At 41.2% G+C, this 15,934-nt stretch overlaps 1 protein-coding gene across 1 annotated transcript in view; it reads left to right on the forward strand.

Moving 5' to 3' along the window:
- FBN1 (fibrillin 1) overlaps nt 1–15,934 on the forward strand; it is a 374,110-nt gene that overhangs the window by 215,480 nt on the left and 142,696 nt on the right. The window contains exon 12 of the mRNA XM_089670326.1: nt 14,627–14,746. Within this exon, the coding sequence (XP_089526452.1) occupies nt 14,627–14,746 (120 nt within the window). The remainder of the gene's footprint in view (nt 1–14,626; nt 14,747–15,934) is intronic.

A 15,934-nucleotide genomic window follows, 5' to 3' on the forward strand; every position in this document is an offset into this window, starting at 1 on the left:
CAGCCCGCTTTACTCTGATACCCCTAACTAAAATCTAGTGGAACCACTAGGACAACTATTAGTGAGGTCATAAATGGCTTGTGTCCCTTTTAAGTAGACTAAGGATGGATGTGATTAACAATCTTCAGAGCTAGGGATCCCCTCACTTCCTTAAGACTCTTCCTCCATTGATATACAGTGGGGCAAAAAAGTATTTAGTCAGCCACCAATTGTGCAAGTTCTCCCACTTAAAAAGATGAGAGAGGCCTGTAATTGGCATCATGGGTAGACCTCAACTATGAGAAGACAAAATGAGAAAAAAAATCCAGACAATCACATTGGCTGATTTGGAAAGAATTTATTTGCAAATTATGGTGGAAAATAAGTATTTGGTCACCTACAAACAAGCAAGATTTCTGGCTCTCACAGACCTGTACCTTCTTCTTTAAGAGGCTCCTCTGTCCTGCACTCATTACCTGTATCAATGGCACCTGTTTGAACTTGTTATCAGTATAAAAGACACCTGTCCACAACCTCAAACAGTCACACTCCAAACTCCACTATGGTGAAGACAAAAGAGCTGTCGAAGGACACCAGAAACAAAATTGTAGACCAGCACCAGGCTGGGAAGACTGAATCTGCAATAGGCAAGCAGCTTGGTGTGAACAAATCAACTGTGGGAGCAATAATTAGAAAATGGAAGACATACAAGACCACTGATAAATTCCCTCGATCTCACCCCGTGGGGTCACAATGTTCACAAGAACGGTGAGCAAAAATCCCAGGACCACACGGGGGAACCTAGTGAATGACCTGCAGAGAGCTGGGACCAACGTAACAAAGGCTACCATCAGTAACACACTACGCCGCCAGGGACTCAGATCCTGCAGTGCCAGACGTGTCCCCCTGCTTAAGCCAGTACATGTCCGGGCCCATCTGATGTTTGCTAGAGAGCATTTGGATGATCCAGAAGAGGATTGGGAGAATGTCATATGGTCAGATGAAACCAAAATAGAACTGTTTGGTAGAAACACAACTCATTGTGCTTGGAGGAGAGAGAATGCTGTGAACACATACCTACTGTGAAGCATGGGGGTGGCAACATCATGCTTTGGGGCTGTTTCTCCGCAAAGGGACCAGGACGACTGATCCATGTACAGGACAGAATGAATGGGGCCATGTATCGTGAGATTTTGAGTGCAAACCTCCTTCCATCAGCAAGGGCATTGAAGATGAAACGTGGCTGGGTCTTCCAACATGACAATGATCCCAAACATACCACCTGGGCAACAAAGGAGTGGCTTCGTAATAAGCATTTCAAGGTCCTGGAGTAGCCTACCCAGTCTCCAGATCTCAACCCCATAGAAAACCTTTGGAGGGAATTGAAAGTCCGTGTTGCCCAGCGACAGCCCCAAAACATCACTGCTCTAGAGGAGATCTGCATGCAGGAATGGGCCAACATACCAGAAACAGTGTGTGCCAACCTTGTGAAGACTTACAGGAAACGTTTGACCTCTGTCATTGCCAAGAAAGGATATATAACAAAGTATTGAGATGAACTTTTGATATTGACCAAATACTTATTTTCCACCATAATTTGCAAATAAATTCTTTCCAAATCAGCCAATGTGATTGTCTGGATTTTTTTTCTCATTTTGTCTCTCATAGTTGAGGTCTACCTATGATGCCGATTACAGGCCTGTCTCATCTTTTTAAGTGGGAGAACTTGCACAATTGGTGGCTGACTAAATACTTTTTTGCCCCACTGTATATGCCATAAAGAATAATGAAAACATAGTGTCTTATCTTCTTTTAAAATATTTATTAAACATAAAGTAGTGCACTCACATGTAAATGCTAATACAAATCGCTTTAGAATAAATCCACAGTATTTGACAGCATTCAATTCAATGTGCTTGCTGTGTACTTGCTGTGTAACTGCCTGTCTCCTTAAGCGTCGTGACGTCGGAGCCCCTCTGACGTCACAATGCTTAAGGAGACAGGCCGTTACACAGCAAGTACACAGCAAGCACATTGAATTGAATGCTAGCAAATACTTTGGATTTTTTTTAAAGCGATTTTATCAGCATTTACATGTGAGTGCACTACTTTATGTTTAATAAATGTTTTAAAAGAAGATAAGGCACTATGTTTTCATTATTCTTTATGGCATATATAGCAATGGAGGAAGATTCTTAAGGAAGTGAGGGGATCCCTAACTCTGAAGATTGTTAATCCCATCCAACCTTAGTGCAATCAAGAGGGACACAAGCCATTTATGACCTCACGTAACAGTTTGGTCACATGTACCAGGTGAAAGCACAGCTGGTGAATGTGCACGCATGGTTGTTACAACTACGCAATGGTGGTGAATTGAACACATATTCTTTTGTCCATATCACTGGAAAGAGTGTGAAATCACTGATTTAATATGGACACTTAACATTGGAAAAGTGTTATTGCATTTGGATACAAAAACATTTTTTGGGAATATTTATATTTTTTTTGGCAATTATTTCACTTGTCAGTGGAGTGTGACACTATTTCATTTATTTTGATTTGTTATGACACATTAGTATGGGTATGTCTGGGCGATCTACTGTTATAATTCAATTGTTATATAATTTCATAGCTCTTTATTTGTTTATATTTTGTGGCACCATAGTAGCTCGCAAGACCCCACATATTATTTTTATTTTTATTGGCCTTTCGATAATGATTCCTAAATCTCTTATGTTCAGCAGCGATCACTACCCTGTGCATGTTGTCACAAATAAAAACAATTTCACTGACAGATAGCAGACAGTAGGGGCAGCCCTGCTATTTAAACTGAACATTAGGGGTGTAAATTTGCATAGCTGTTCATCCACTGAAACCACATTTACTTGATCTTTGTGAATAGGGGAAAGATCAAATGTTCTCAGGCTGTATTATCTGCGATTTGAATGTGCGAATACAGAAAATACTGCATTATGGCCACTAGATGACTCTGATTATCACAGAAATAAGCATGCATCTGTGCTCCTTCTAGTAACAATACGGTGCTATTTTCCACATTTACACATATGAATTGTCAGAAATTGAAATAGAAATTCCTAAATGTATCCTTCTGTAAAGGTTCAGTGGTCTTCTTTTTAGATCACAGACATGCTTTACCACCCATGGTATATGAGTACTTTTAACCTGAAGGTTGTTTCATCCAAGAGAGAACACACAGTACAGATGTGTAATGAGTTCATGCCAGAAATCATACTCACCAGACTGACCACTTTCAGATTTGAGTCATAAGGCATCTATCTATAAAAAAAATATAGTTTTCAGTGATCTTATTTTACTTAATGGGCAGCAGAAAACATACAAATAATAGACAAAATGCTGTTCTTCCAACTTAGTGTAGTAAAATCAAAATTGTTACTTTTACTATTCTTTTTGCTTAAGAATGGAATCAGTTTTATGTAATATTTCTTTTTACCGCTGGTGAACCTTGGGAGCAGTTTGTTAAACTAGCCAGGAAGCCAAAGCTAAGTAGGAAATGGACATTCCAACAATCTCAAGAATGCATCAAACATGTTAAAGAAATTCTCCCTGGAGGGATGATAGAAAATTTTGGTTACAACTTTCTCAGTAAATAATAGCACAAAAAAATACGTATGTATAAGATGACGGAAAACAGGAAACACACAATTATGATGTTTATTTCAATCATAAATTTGGGATAAACATATTATGATGCCTATAACTGAATTTTATCACTAAGGTAAACATCTGTCTGAGAAGCCTCTGAACGAAGCAGCCAGTTGCCAGTTTATAAGCTGTGGTTAGTGACAGTGTACATAATAAAAAACCTGTTAGTGGAGCCACTACTCTGGAACTAGTCCAGGGGTGTCCAAACTGCAGGCAAAGGGGCCGCATGTGGCCCAAAACACATAGGAGTGCGGCTCAACACAAAATTGTAAACTTACTTAAAAGTGTTGAACAGTGTCTCTTTATTGGACAATTATAAGTTTTATCTTCCCGAAGGAAAATATCCCTCTCTTTACAATCAAGTCTTATTCATGACATCAGTTTTCAGCAGCACCTATATTTGTGAGCAACTTTTCTCAAGGATGAAGCACACGAAAAGCAAAATTAGAACCAAAATATCTGATAAGTACCTTGAGAATTCATTTAAGTGACACTAAAGCTTAGTTTTTTTTTTTTAAATAACAAACATTTCTATACTTGCCTGTTCTGTGCAGTGATTTTGCACAGAGCAGCCCTGATCCTCTTCTTTTCAGGTCCTTGCTAGCGCTCCTCCCCCTCAATCAGTACTCCAAGGGAAAGCCGCTTGCCCTCGGGGCACTGCTGCGTGCTCATCCTCGAGCCGTTGCTCTATGTGTCCATAAGACACATAGAGTCATGGCTTGGCCCCCACTCCCCTACTTTCAGCTCATTGGCTCACTGGCTGTGATTGACATTAGCGGGAGTCAATGGGATCCCGCAGCTGTCTCAGCCAATGACGAGGAAGAATCCCTAGATAGCAGAGGCTGGGGAGAATGTCGCGGGATTGGAGGGGGGTCGGGTAAGGATTGGGGGGGGGGTGAGCTGGGGGGGCCACTGCAGTCAGAAGATTTTTTTAACTTAATGCGTAGAATGCATGAAAGTAAAAAACCTTGAGCCCTTACAACCACTTCCTGTCCGGCCCATGTACATGAACGGTCAGATGGGAGCAGTGCAGGAGTGAGTTGGCGTTTATAAATGACGCCCGCATTTACAGCCTGTGCGCGCTTCCTGAGAGCACGCGGCACCGTGAACACCGATCGCTGTATGGGACCTCTGTGTGAGGTCCCGATTCATGTGATCACTGATTGGCCAATCAGTGATCACATGAATAGTAGTAAGCAAGATGTCACTTCCTGACATAATTGCTTACTATGTGTGAAATCTGTGAATGATCACAAAGGTCACATGGTACAAGGCTATTCACAACAGCCTTGTACCATGTGACAAGCTGTGACCAATCACAGCTCTCACAGTATTTCTCAATGGCTGCAAGAATGCAGTCAGAGAGAAGGAGAAATGATTGCTTTTACAGCATTTATGGGTGTAAAAGCAATCAGTGTAAAAAAAAAAAAATCTTCATCACCCCCCACAAGTAGTACAGTGTAACTGTGGTGACACTGTACTGCTAGGGTGACAATATGTTAAAAAAAAAACCTAAAACATAAATAATAATATAAAAAAATAAAATATAATTATAATTTTTTTGTTATAAACTAATTTAGGTTATTTTTTTTTCTACTAAAAAATAACTGAATACACTTTGGCCAAGATTTATGAAGAAAGATTATTTATTTGCAAAATTTTATAATAAAAACACTTTGTTTAAAAGTTTTTTACTTTTTCATTTATATAGCAAAACAAAATAAAAATCCCAGTGGTGAATAAATTCCACCAAAATAAAGTTTTATCTGTCTCAAAAAAAAAAAAATTCATATGGGTACAGTGTTGCATGACCGCGCAATTGTCATTCAAAGTGTGATAGCGCTGAAAGCTGAAAATTGGTCTGGACGGGAAGGGGGTGAAAGTGTCCGGACTTGAAGAGGTTAAGAATTGCTATTACATCTATTGAACCAGATATTGATGCATTAGTTTATCAAAAGCCATGTTAAATATCAAACTCCTTTTATGTGCCTCTTTCACTTTTTTAATAAAAATATGACAAAAAAAGAAGTTACTCAGATAGGGACGTTATCTATATCAGTGATCATTAACATGTGATCTGCCCGAATTTTTCTGCTCATCATCTATCCTTATTGTTAGTGTATTTTCTGTGTGGCCCAAGACAATTCCTTTTCTTCCAATGCCACCCAGGAAAGTCAAAAGGTTGGACACTCCTGAACTAGTCCATTTCAATCCACCTATGGCCAGGTTGGTTGTACTGAAATCACTCTGTCGATCGACTTCAGAACAGACAGCCTGTCAGGTTTTTTTTTTTTGTACGATCACTGCTGGCGGCTGAACAAAAAAATTTTTTTTTTAATTTGGCGCTTTTGTAAATGCGACACAAAAAAAATTAACCAAAGCAGATTAAAAAACAAAAGTGTAAATATTAATGGCTAATAAAATAGAAATAAACAAAACCATTAGCAGGAAAATAATAGTTGAAGGGAGAAGGGATGTGTCGGGTCCCTTCCACAGCTCTGCTCCCTGCACAGGCTATGTACAGCACAGTGATGTTGTCACTGCTACATTTCCAAGGTAATAACGGGGTATACAAAGGCATTCGGTGCACACAAGCAGATTTATATCCTTTGTGGCTATTGAGGGATATATTTAAATGAACATTTTTGTGCACGGAGTTCAGCTTTAAGTCATATTTAGATTATACTGTAAATGTTATGGCAGAAGAGGTTATACGCAGAGCAAAATGTAAAATGAAACTAAAGTGTAGATACAAGGCGAAAAGCAAATAGGAATGTTAACAAGGATGAAAATGCCTCCCACATCATTTGCCAGAATCACCTGCCATGGAATTCTTTATGGTTTCTGTGCAAATGGAAAGTCCTGTTTGCCAGCATATGTACAAGTTAACTTTGAAAGTAGAGAGTGTCAGATTGTTCCTCCTGAGCGGAGACACAGGGAGTGCTGTGAGTCCTAGCTGGGTGAAATGTTTGTGTAATACATTTGGAAGTATGTGGAATTCATACTTGAGAATGTTGGTCCATAAACAGCAATGGAGAGTCCAAAGCATTTGTGGTGAGTCATGATCTGAGACAGAGGAGGCCAAGTCATAAAATGTATGCTCCTCGGAACATTGGCTGCGAGCCTCTTCATAAGATAGGCAGCTCTACCTGGAATTATTAAGAAAAGAATAAATAAATGGGACATGTGCTCTTCACTAAAAGGGTAAGGAATTGAGCATTTCAGTATTCATGACCATTTTATTTGGATTAAGGGCTCGTTCACACTTGGCTTTATTTCTAACTCTTGCCAAACGCCCCTATAGCGTTGGACAGGCGTTTGGGAAGCGTTTTTAACGCTCCTCAAATGCTCCCAAAATGCTCCCAAAACGCCCTATGCGCGGTTTTGAGGCGGTTGATAGGCATTTGCCAAGTGTTAAAACTGCATCACAAACACCTGTAATGTAGTTAAATGGTATTAACGCTCCTCAACCGCCTCACAACCGTTTCGCAACCGCACTGCAAACGCTGGCCAGGCGTTTGCAGAGCGGCACCGTAGAATTGAATGGGAGGCTTCAAATCCTCCTGACTCGACACGAGGTGTCAGTTTTGCCTCAATGCTTCCTTGTGAACAGCACTGTGTGCTGCCATGTGCAGAATTTTCATAGGCGTTTGAGAAGCGTTAAAAACGCTTCCCAAATGCCTGTCTGATGGCTGCTGATGGAGCTAGTGTGAACGTAGCCTAACAATACATTCTTCAGTACAAGGTTGTAAGAAATCCATTTGCTCCTTAAGGTCAAACACCTAAAATAGTTTTATATTTAATCAGCATGTGAATTAGGCTTCGTTCCTCATTACTTACATTGTTACATAAGATATACAAATTTAGCACTGGAGGGGTATAACAAATCTACATGAAAGTCCATACGGTCCATCAAAAAGTCCATGTGGGGGACCATTAGTGTTCACAATGACAATATATTTGCAAACGGCAGCATCAGTGGCGGCACCCTCAGAGCAAAGTTGAACTGTGTGTATGGAAAAGCAGAAGGAAGAGGGGCGCCGGACTAAGTGCAGAATTAAATGTACAGTTTATTAGTAAAAATTACAGTTAGCAACTCACAGGAAGTAAAAAAGAAATGAGCATGTCACCAGACGTAGTCCAGGCTCCGGTCAGGCAATGGAGGACAAGTGGTATCCATGCGCATGATGCATGGATACCACTTGTCCTCCATTGCCTCCCGGGAGCCTGGACTACGTTTGGTGACATGCTCATTTCTTTTTTACTTCCTATGATTTCCTAATTGCCATTTTTACTAATAAATTGTGAATTTAATGCTGCACTTAGTCCAGCGCCCCTCTTCCTTCTTCTTTCCCATTACTTGCATGCCTGTGCAGAGCTGTGATTTGCCAGCACCAGGCTCCACAGATGTTGCATGCATCCCTGTGCCGACAGTACCATAGATGTCTATTGGGAGAAAGGGTGGCACCAACACAGCCGCTGTGTCCTAATATGACATCTGTGTGGGTGTGTGCCCCCTGAACTCAGCCTGGGTGCTTTCGGAGCCACTCTTACCCGCAAAGATGTCACATTAAATTCTGTAGCCGCGTGTCCCAATTGACACCTATAGGACAAGTAGATGCGCAAAAGGCTCGTGCATCCCTGTGCTGACAAAACTCTGCTCTGCACGGGGCATGCAAGTACTTGGTCATGTGAATGAGGCCTGAGGAGCTCTGCACATTTTGTTTTATTTATTTATTACAGGTATTTATATAGTGCTGACAATTTGCACAGCGCTTTAGATACATGTTTTGTGAATTCACATCAGTCCCTGCCCTCAAGGAGCTTATAATCTAAGGACCTTCACCCACATTCGTAGAAACACATACTAGGGTCTATTTGGACCCAAGCTAATTAATCTACCAGCATGTCTCTGGAGTGTGGGAAGAAACTGGAGTACCTGAAGGAAAACCATGCAAGCACAGGGAGAACATGCAAAGTCCATACAGGTAGTGCCACGGTTGGGATTCGAACAGGCATCCCTAGTGCTGCCAAGCAAAAACTCTAACCACTAAAGCTGGGCATAGATGGATCGAAATTCATCCAGTTCAGCAGGGACCGGCTGAATCACGATCCATGTATGGGCACTGTGTTTGAAGAGAAGTTGATACATCTGTCAAGGCATCCTGTTGGAAAATTTACACTCAATCAGTGCTGCACACTGCGGGAGGATTCCCCCATCTGCAGCGAGTGTGTGGATGAGGGAATCAAGTACATTTTTTAGTTTGAGTGAAAAAAACTGACTCATCTGTGGACAGTCTTAGCCACTGTGTTATTTTTTATTTTGCACAAAGTACCATATATATATATATATATATATATATATATATGTGTGTGAAACTCGAAAAATTAGAATATCGTGGAAAAGTTCATTTATTTCAGTAATGCAACGTAAAAGGTGAAACTAATATATGAGATAGACTCATTACATGCAAAGCAAGATAGTTCAAGCTGTGATTTGTCATAATTGTGATGATTATGGCTTACAGCTCATGAAAACCCCAAATCCACAATCTCACAAAATTAGAATATTACATGCAATCAATAAAACAAGGATTGTACATAGAACAATATCGGACCTCTGAAAAGTATAAGCATGCATATGTACTCAGTACTTGGTTTGGGCCCCTTTTGCAGCAATTACTGCCTCAATTCTGCATGGCATGGAAGCTATCAGCCTGTGGCACTGCTGTGGTGTTATGGAAGACCAGGATGCTTCAATAGCGGCCTTCAGCTCCTCTGCATTGTTCGGTCTCATGTCTCTCATCTTTCTCTTGGCAATGCCCCATAGATTCTCTATGGGGTTCAGGTCAGGCGAGTTTGCTGGCCAATCAAGCACAGTAATCCCACGGTCATTGAACCAGGTTTTGGTGCTTTTGGCAGTGTGGGCAGGAGCCAAGTCCTGCTGGAAAATGAAGTCAGCATCCCCATAAAGCTCGTCTGCGGAAGGAAGCATGAAGTGTTCCAAAATCTCCTGGTAGACGGCTGCGTTGACCCTGGACTTAATGAAGCACAGTGGACCAACACCAGCAGATGACATGGCTCCCCAAATCAACACAGACTGTGGAAACTTCACGCTGGACTTCAAGCATCTTGCAGTGTGTGCCTCTCCATTCTTCCTCCATACTCTGGGTCCTTGGTTTCCAAATGAGATGCAAACGTTGCTCTCATTAGAAAAGAGGACTTTGGACCACTGAGCAACAGACCAGGTCTGTTTTTCTTTAGCCCAGGTAAGACGCTTCTGATGTTGCTTATTGTTCAGGAGCGGCTTGACAAGAGGAATACAACATTTGAAGCCCATGTCCAGGATCCGTCTGTGTGTGGTTGCTCTTGATGCACTGACTCCAGCCTCAGTCCACTCCTTGTGAAAGTCCCCAACACTTTTGAATGGCCTTTTCCTGACAATCCTCTCCAGGCTGTGGTCATCCCTGCTGCTTGTGCACCTTTTTCTTCCACACTTTTCCCTTCCACATAACTTTCTATTAATGTGCTTTGAACATCCAACTTCTTTTGCAATTACCTTTTGAGGCTTTCCCTCCTTATGGAGGGTGTCAATGATGGTTTTCTGTACAACTGTCAGGTCAGCATTCTTTCCCATGATTGTGATTCCTACTGAACCAGACTGAGAGACCATTTAAAGGCTCAGGAACCCTTTGCAGGTGTTATGGCTTAATTACCTGATTAGAGTGGGACACTTTGAGCCTAGAATATTGCACCTTTTTACAATATTCTAATTTTCTGAGATTGTGGATTTGGGGTTTTCATGAGCTGTAAGCCATAATCATCACAATTATGACAAATCACGGCTTGAACTATCTTGCTTTTCATGTAATGGGTCTATCTCATATATTAGTTTCACCTTTTAAGTTGCATTACTGAAATAAATGAACTTTTGCACGATATTCTAATTTTTGGAGTTTCACTTGTATATATCAGCTGACTATATCACTAAAGTGGCTATTATAAAAACATAGTTGGACGAAGGTCACAAACATTCATCCAGGCTGAATGAGTTATTCCATATTTTCTCTAATACTATGGAAGAGACTTACTAAAATTGGAGAGTGCAAAATCTGGTGCAGCTCTACATGGAAACCAATCAGCTTCTAGGTTTTTGTCAAAGCTTAAGTAAACAAGCTGAAGTTAGAAGCTGATTGGCTACCATGCTTAGCTACACCAGATTCTGAGTGCTCCAGTTTTAGTAAATCTCCCCAATGACTTCCCATAATCATCCGCTCTTTGTCAGAAATACCGTATTCTGAAAATATACTGCATTTTGGCCTTTAAATGGCATGGACAAACATAGGAAGTCATAGTATTAGAGAAAATACAGGGAAAATTCATGCAGCCTGGACTAAAGCTTGTGACGCACGTCCAGCAATTGTTTTATAAATAGAGCCATCTCTCAGAGAAAAGACAAATGCTCCCTTGCAATGGACCTATTTCACTAGAAGGGTTAAATGATAGTTTAGGTCTGGGGGGGCACAAAAAGCCGTTTTCCTCGGCCATTCCTTTGCTTACCCGCAGCTGGCTCTCCTCTGCTCCCATACGTTCCAATAGTGAACTGTCCTTGGGTGTGCTCACATCCAGTGCAGGGTTATGGGCTCTGCATTGGATTTGATAATGTCAGAGGATCTGTGACTACTGGAGCATAGGGGAGAAGAGGCTTTTAGCAACCCCCCCTAAACCTACCAATTAAACCTTGCAGTGTGGAGGCAGCCCCACTACAAGGGAGCCTTGTAGTATCAGTGTTGCTTATGTGGTTAGAATTTACAGCACCGCACCAAGCAACTTTTTAATGATAGTATTTAATAGACCAGTAGTGCAGCATGGCACTTGTAGGGCTTGTTTGTTTAGCTAAGAGCTCCCATAGCTACATGTCATTGCTGAGCACATTCACAGCAGAACAGCTTTAGGAAGGATGTTTGACTGGAAAAGCATGTTTACCTAAGGGCTAGAATTATGAATGAGCAACAGTCTTTGCTGACTCTTGATCTTTTTTCCAGATTGTAGGCAAAATTAACTTTCAAAAACCACTTGATATATTCTTGACTTTAAAAAAAAATAATAAATAGAAGATGATGTCAACCATGCAACTAAGTATTTTTAACCAGTGATACCTCTGATTGTTGAATGCAGGACACATAAGACCAATTCTGTGTATGAGACATTTCTATCTGTTACTATGCAAGGAATGATGAATGTTAATCCTGTGGACTAACATTCTTTCTTGACTTTTTTTTAAGGACTTACCTTGCTAATATTGTCTTACAAATTTGCAGTGAGCTTCATTTGGACTTTTGCTTTCTGCAAAATGTTTAGTTTGTTTTTAGCTTTTAGGTTCGCTTGTCAGCAGAATTTTGCAATGTTTTGTTTTCAGCAGCATAGGACACCAATCCCAGAATGTTCATCCAGCCATCAGTCAGAGTCATTGAATCTAGATAAACATTAGGGCAGTGGTCTAAAAAAGCAATAATGTGATCCTAAAGTAGTGGTCTCCAAACTGCAGCCCGGAGGCCGGATGCAGCCCTTTTCTTGGTTTTTTCCGGCCCTTGGGGCATTATTCCCCCCACCATCAGCAATAGTGGGGCATAGTTATTATTATTATTATTATTATACATGATTTATATAGCATCAACAGTTTGTGCAGCGCTTTACAAAATGAAGGTAGACATTACAGTTACAATACAATTTGGTACAAGAGGAAACAGAGGGCCCTGCTCGTTAGAGCTTATAATCTAGGAGTTCCTGCCACTCACACCAAGAATGGGGCACTATTCCTTCCACTGACAACAATAATGGGGCATTATTCCTCCTACTGACACCAATGATGGGGCACTATTCCACCCACTGACACCAATGATGTGGCACTATTCCTTCCACTGACACCAATAATGGGGCATTATTCCTCCCACTGAAACCAATGATAGGGCACTGTTCATCCTACTGACAGCAATGATGGGACACTATTCCTCCTACTAACACCAATAATGGGCCATTATTCCCCCTACTGACAACAATGATGGGGCACTATTCCTCCCACTGACGCCAACAATGGGACATTATGCCTCCCACTGACGCCAGCAATGGGACACTATTCCTCCCACTGACGCCAGCAATGGGACACTATTCCTCCCACTGACGCCAGCAATGGGACACTATTCCTCCCACTGACGCCAACAATGGGACACTATTCCTCCCACTGGCAGCAGCTATGGGACACTTTTCCTCCCACTGACAGCAGCTATGGGGCACTATTCCTCCCACTGACACCAATGATGGGGCACTATTCCTCCCACTGACACCAACAATGGGAAACTATTCCTCCCACTGACGCCAGCAATGGGACACTATTCCTCCCACTGACGCCAACAATGGGACACTATTCCTCCCACTGACAGCAGCTATGGGGCACTATTCCTCCCACTGACACCAATGATGGGGCACTATTCCTCCCACTGACACCAATGATGGGGCACTATTCCTCCTATTGATACCAGTGATGGGGCAATATGTCTCCTGTTAATATCAATGATGAGACATTGTTTACTCCCACTGATACCAGGGCATTTTCTTCTCCCACTGGCCACAGTCCGGTCGCCCTAAAGTCAGAAGGACAGTAAACTGGTGCTTCGTTTATAAAGTTTGGAGACTCCTGTTCTAAAGTATAAGAAATAAAATGTCATACCTGCTCTGTGCAATGGTTTGAAACAAAAAGAAAGTGCACCAACCTTTCGCATTACCTCAGTAAACTGTGATTTTATTACATTTTATTGCATGCACACGGTAGTCACAGGTCACGGCACAGTGGTCTGAAGGAACTGCATGGGTATGCCATTCCTTCAGAGTGCATGCGCCTTCTAAAAAAAACCCTCAATATCTCCTAAACGGTGCATGTTTAGGAGATATTCATTTTACCTACAGGTAAGCTTTTTTATAAGCTTACCTGTAGGTAAAAATTAACAAAGTGGGTTTACTACCACTTTAACAATTTTGTGCACAATATGATAATCATACCCCAACAAACAATCTCTCACTGCTGCTTCCCTGAGCTTTTGGACTTCAAAGGTAAAAGTTAAGTGTGGGCAGTGCAATCTCTAGTCAGTCTGTTAATTTGGAGAAGAAGGCCATCCCAGACCATGGGGCTGTGTGTTTCTATTGATGCATATAGTGTAGGGTGACAGAACTCTAGTCCCTCTGTTCAAGGGTGACTCCATAGGATGCTGCAAGAGAAAGGAGCCATCCTGAAACAGGAAACTTGGGGTAGTGATCATGGCACCAGCTTAAACAGGAACATAGGCAAGGATTAAAAGATAAAGAAGCTTCTGTAAGTGATTAAATCAGCTGCTGAAAGTGCTTAAAAAAAAGAGGATTTAATATCACTTTAAAGCCACAGAAGTAGATATTTAGCCAGATAAACATACTACTAGCAATCTCAATTTCTTTAGTCAGAACTCTACTTTAATGTCACAGAAGTTTTGCAGAATGTCTAAATATGAATGTGTTGTCCAAGTTAAACCCAGTGCACTCAATAATCAGAACTTAGTCAGGCACAGACGCACATTTCCTCTACATTACAAGCAAGTCTTTTCCAGCATAACGCATTGGATTGAGAAAGCAAAAACATTTTTACTGAGAGAAAATGCTCTTTTATAGCATTTTTAATAAAAAATCAGCAACAAATCATACAATAAAAGATGGGGGTACAGAAAAATAAGGAGATAAAAAGTCTAGCTCTGTACATAATAATAACATTATTACAGCAAGTGGAAGGATCATATGCTGTTGACGTACTGTTATTTATTTATTTAATTTGCTTTCGATATAAATAAATGTGTTTTTTATTACAGGCTGATAGTTAAAATACTTGCTCTTTTGTTTTCTCTAGTTGATGCATTGTTCTCTTGTTCTCTCTGAATTATAGATGTTGATGAGTGTGAAAGAAATCCTTGCCTTCATGCAGACTGTGTAAATACACAGGGATCCTACATCTGTCAATGTTATGCTGGATTCCAGAGTACATCAACTAGGACAGAATGCAGAGGTATGGGGAATCCATCATGAATAATAGAACAATTTAGTCAGCCTGAATGAAATCTGCATAGAATTAAAAGGTTTACCACTCTGACCTTGTGGTTTCTTTAATTAACATGTATAGGAAAATGAATATTGCTACAACCTAGAATTAAAATGCATTTCATTGTGATTTTTATATTTGATTTACACAATATATTTAACATTTTGAAGGTGCAAAGTATTTTTTATTGTAGCCTAAGCCCTTGTGCACACCAGTGCAGCTTTGAAATCGTGCTACTTCAGTACGATTTCAAAGCCGCAGATGCGATTTGGATGTGTGATTTTATTGCAGCTTGCAACTTCATTCAATGCAAGTCGCTGCCTAGGATTCTGGTGCAAATTTTAATTTTAGGTCAATATTTACTTGCTTTATTGGGTCACCAAGGTTTATGAAAATCATTGAACAACTATGAATGACACAGCCGAGAGATGGATGGTTCTCTATCTGGGACATAATGATATTTTGAGGGGCCATCTGGGAACTGATAAAATGGTAGTTCTGCTGGCCAGGGTTATAAGCTGGAGTAAAGAAATATTAAATATCGTGTCCCATCTCAGTTAATTGTCTGGTGTTGCCCCAGCCCCTTGGTGTCTGTGCCTGTAACTGAATTTATATTTGAAGGTATAGCCATGGGTTTGGTTAGGACCACTGGTAAACTCCACCCGAGGTCACCAATACATATTGGTGATCCTGGACTTTGTCACCCCATACCTTGCATTCCTGTGTGGAATACCTCATCCAAAACAATTGCCCTTGAACTGTTGCATATCCTTACTGGAACACAGAGGCGTCCCTAGGGTTGGTGTCACCCGGTGCAGTAACACGTGGTGTCACTCCTCCAGAGAGGAAGGAGCGGTGCCGTTGTAGCGGTAAAATGAGTATTCTGACCCGTGAAGATATGTATCCCCTGAAGCAACTGCGCATGTGCCGGTTTCAGGCCGAAGAAGCCAATCTCCGACTTTAGCACAGAGCTGCCATAGTTAACCCCTTACAGGCTGCAAACCGCTGAAGCTGATCCCGCGGATCACTTTGGGTTGCAAGATCAGTTAACCATGTATAGGTTGAACCTATATGGGGTTAACTGATCTTGCAACCAATAGTGATCCGCGGGATCAGCTTCAGCGGTTTGCAGCCTGTAAGGGGTTAACTGTGGCA

Source organism: Staurois parvus, unplaced genomic scaffold (assembly GCF_062004578.1).
Source record: "Staurois parvus isolate SC_StPar_1 unplaced genomic scaffold, SC_StPar_1.0 ptg000089l, whole genome shotgun sequence".
In the NCBI taxonomy this organism is placed as follows: Eukaryota; Metazoa; Chordata; class Amphibia; order Anura; family Ranidae; genus Staurois; species Staurois parvus.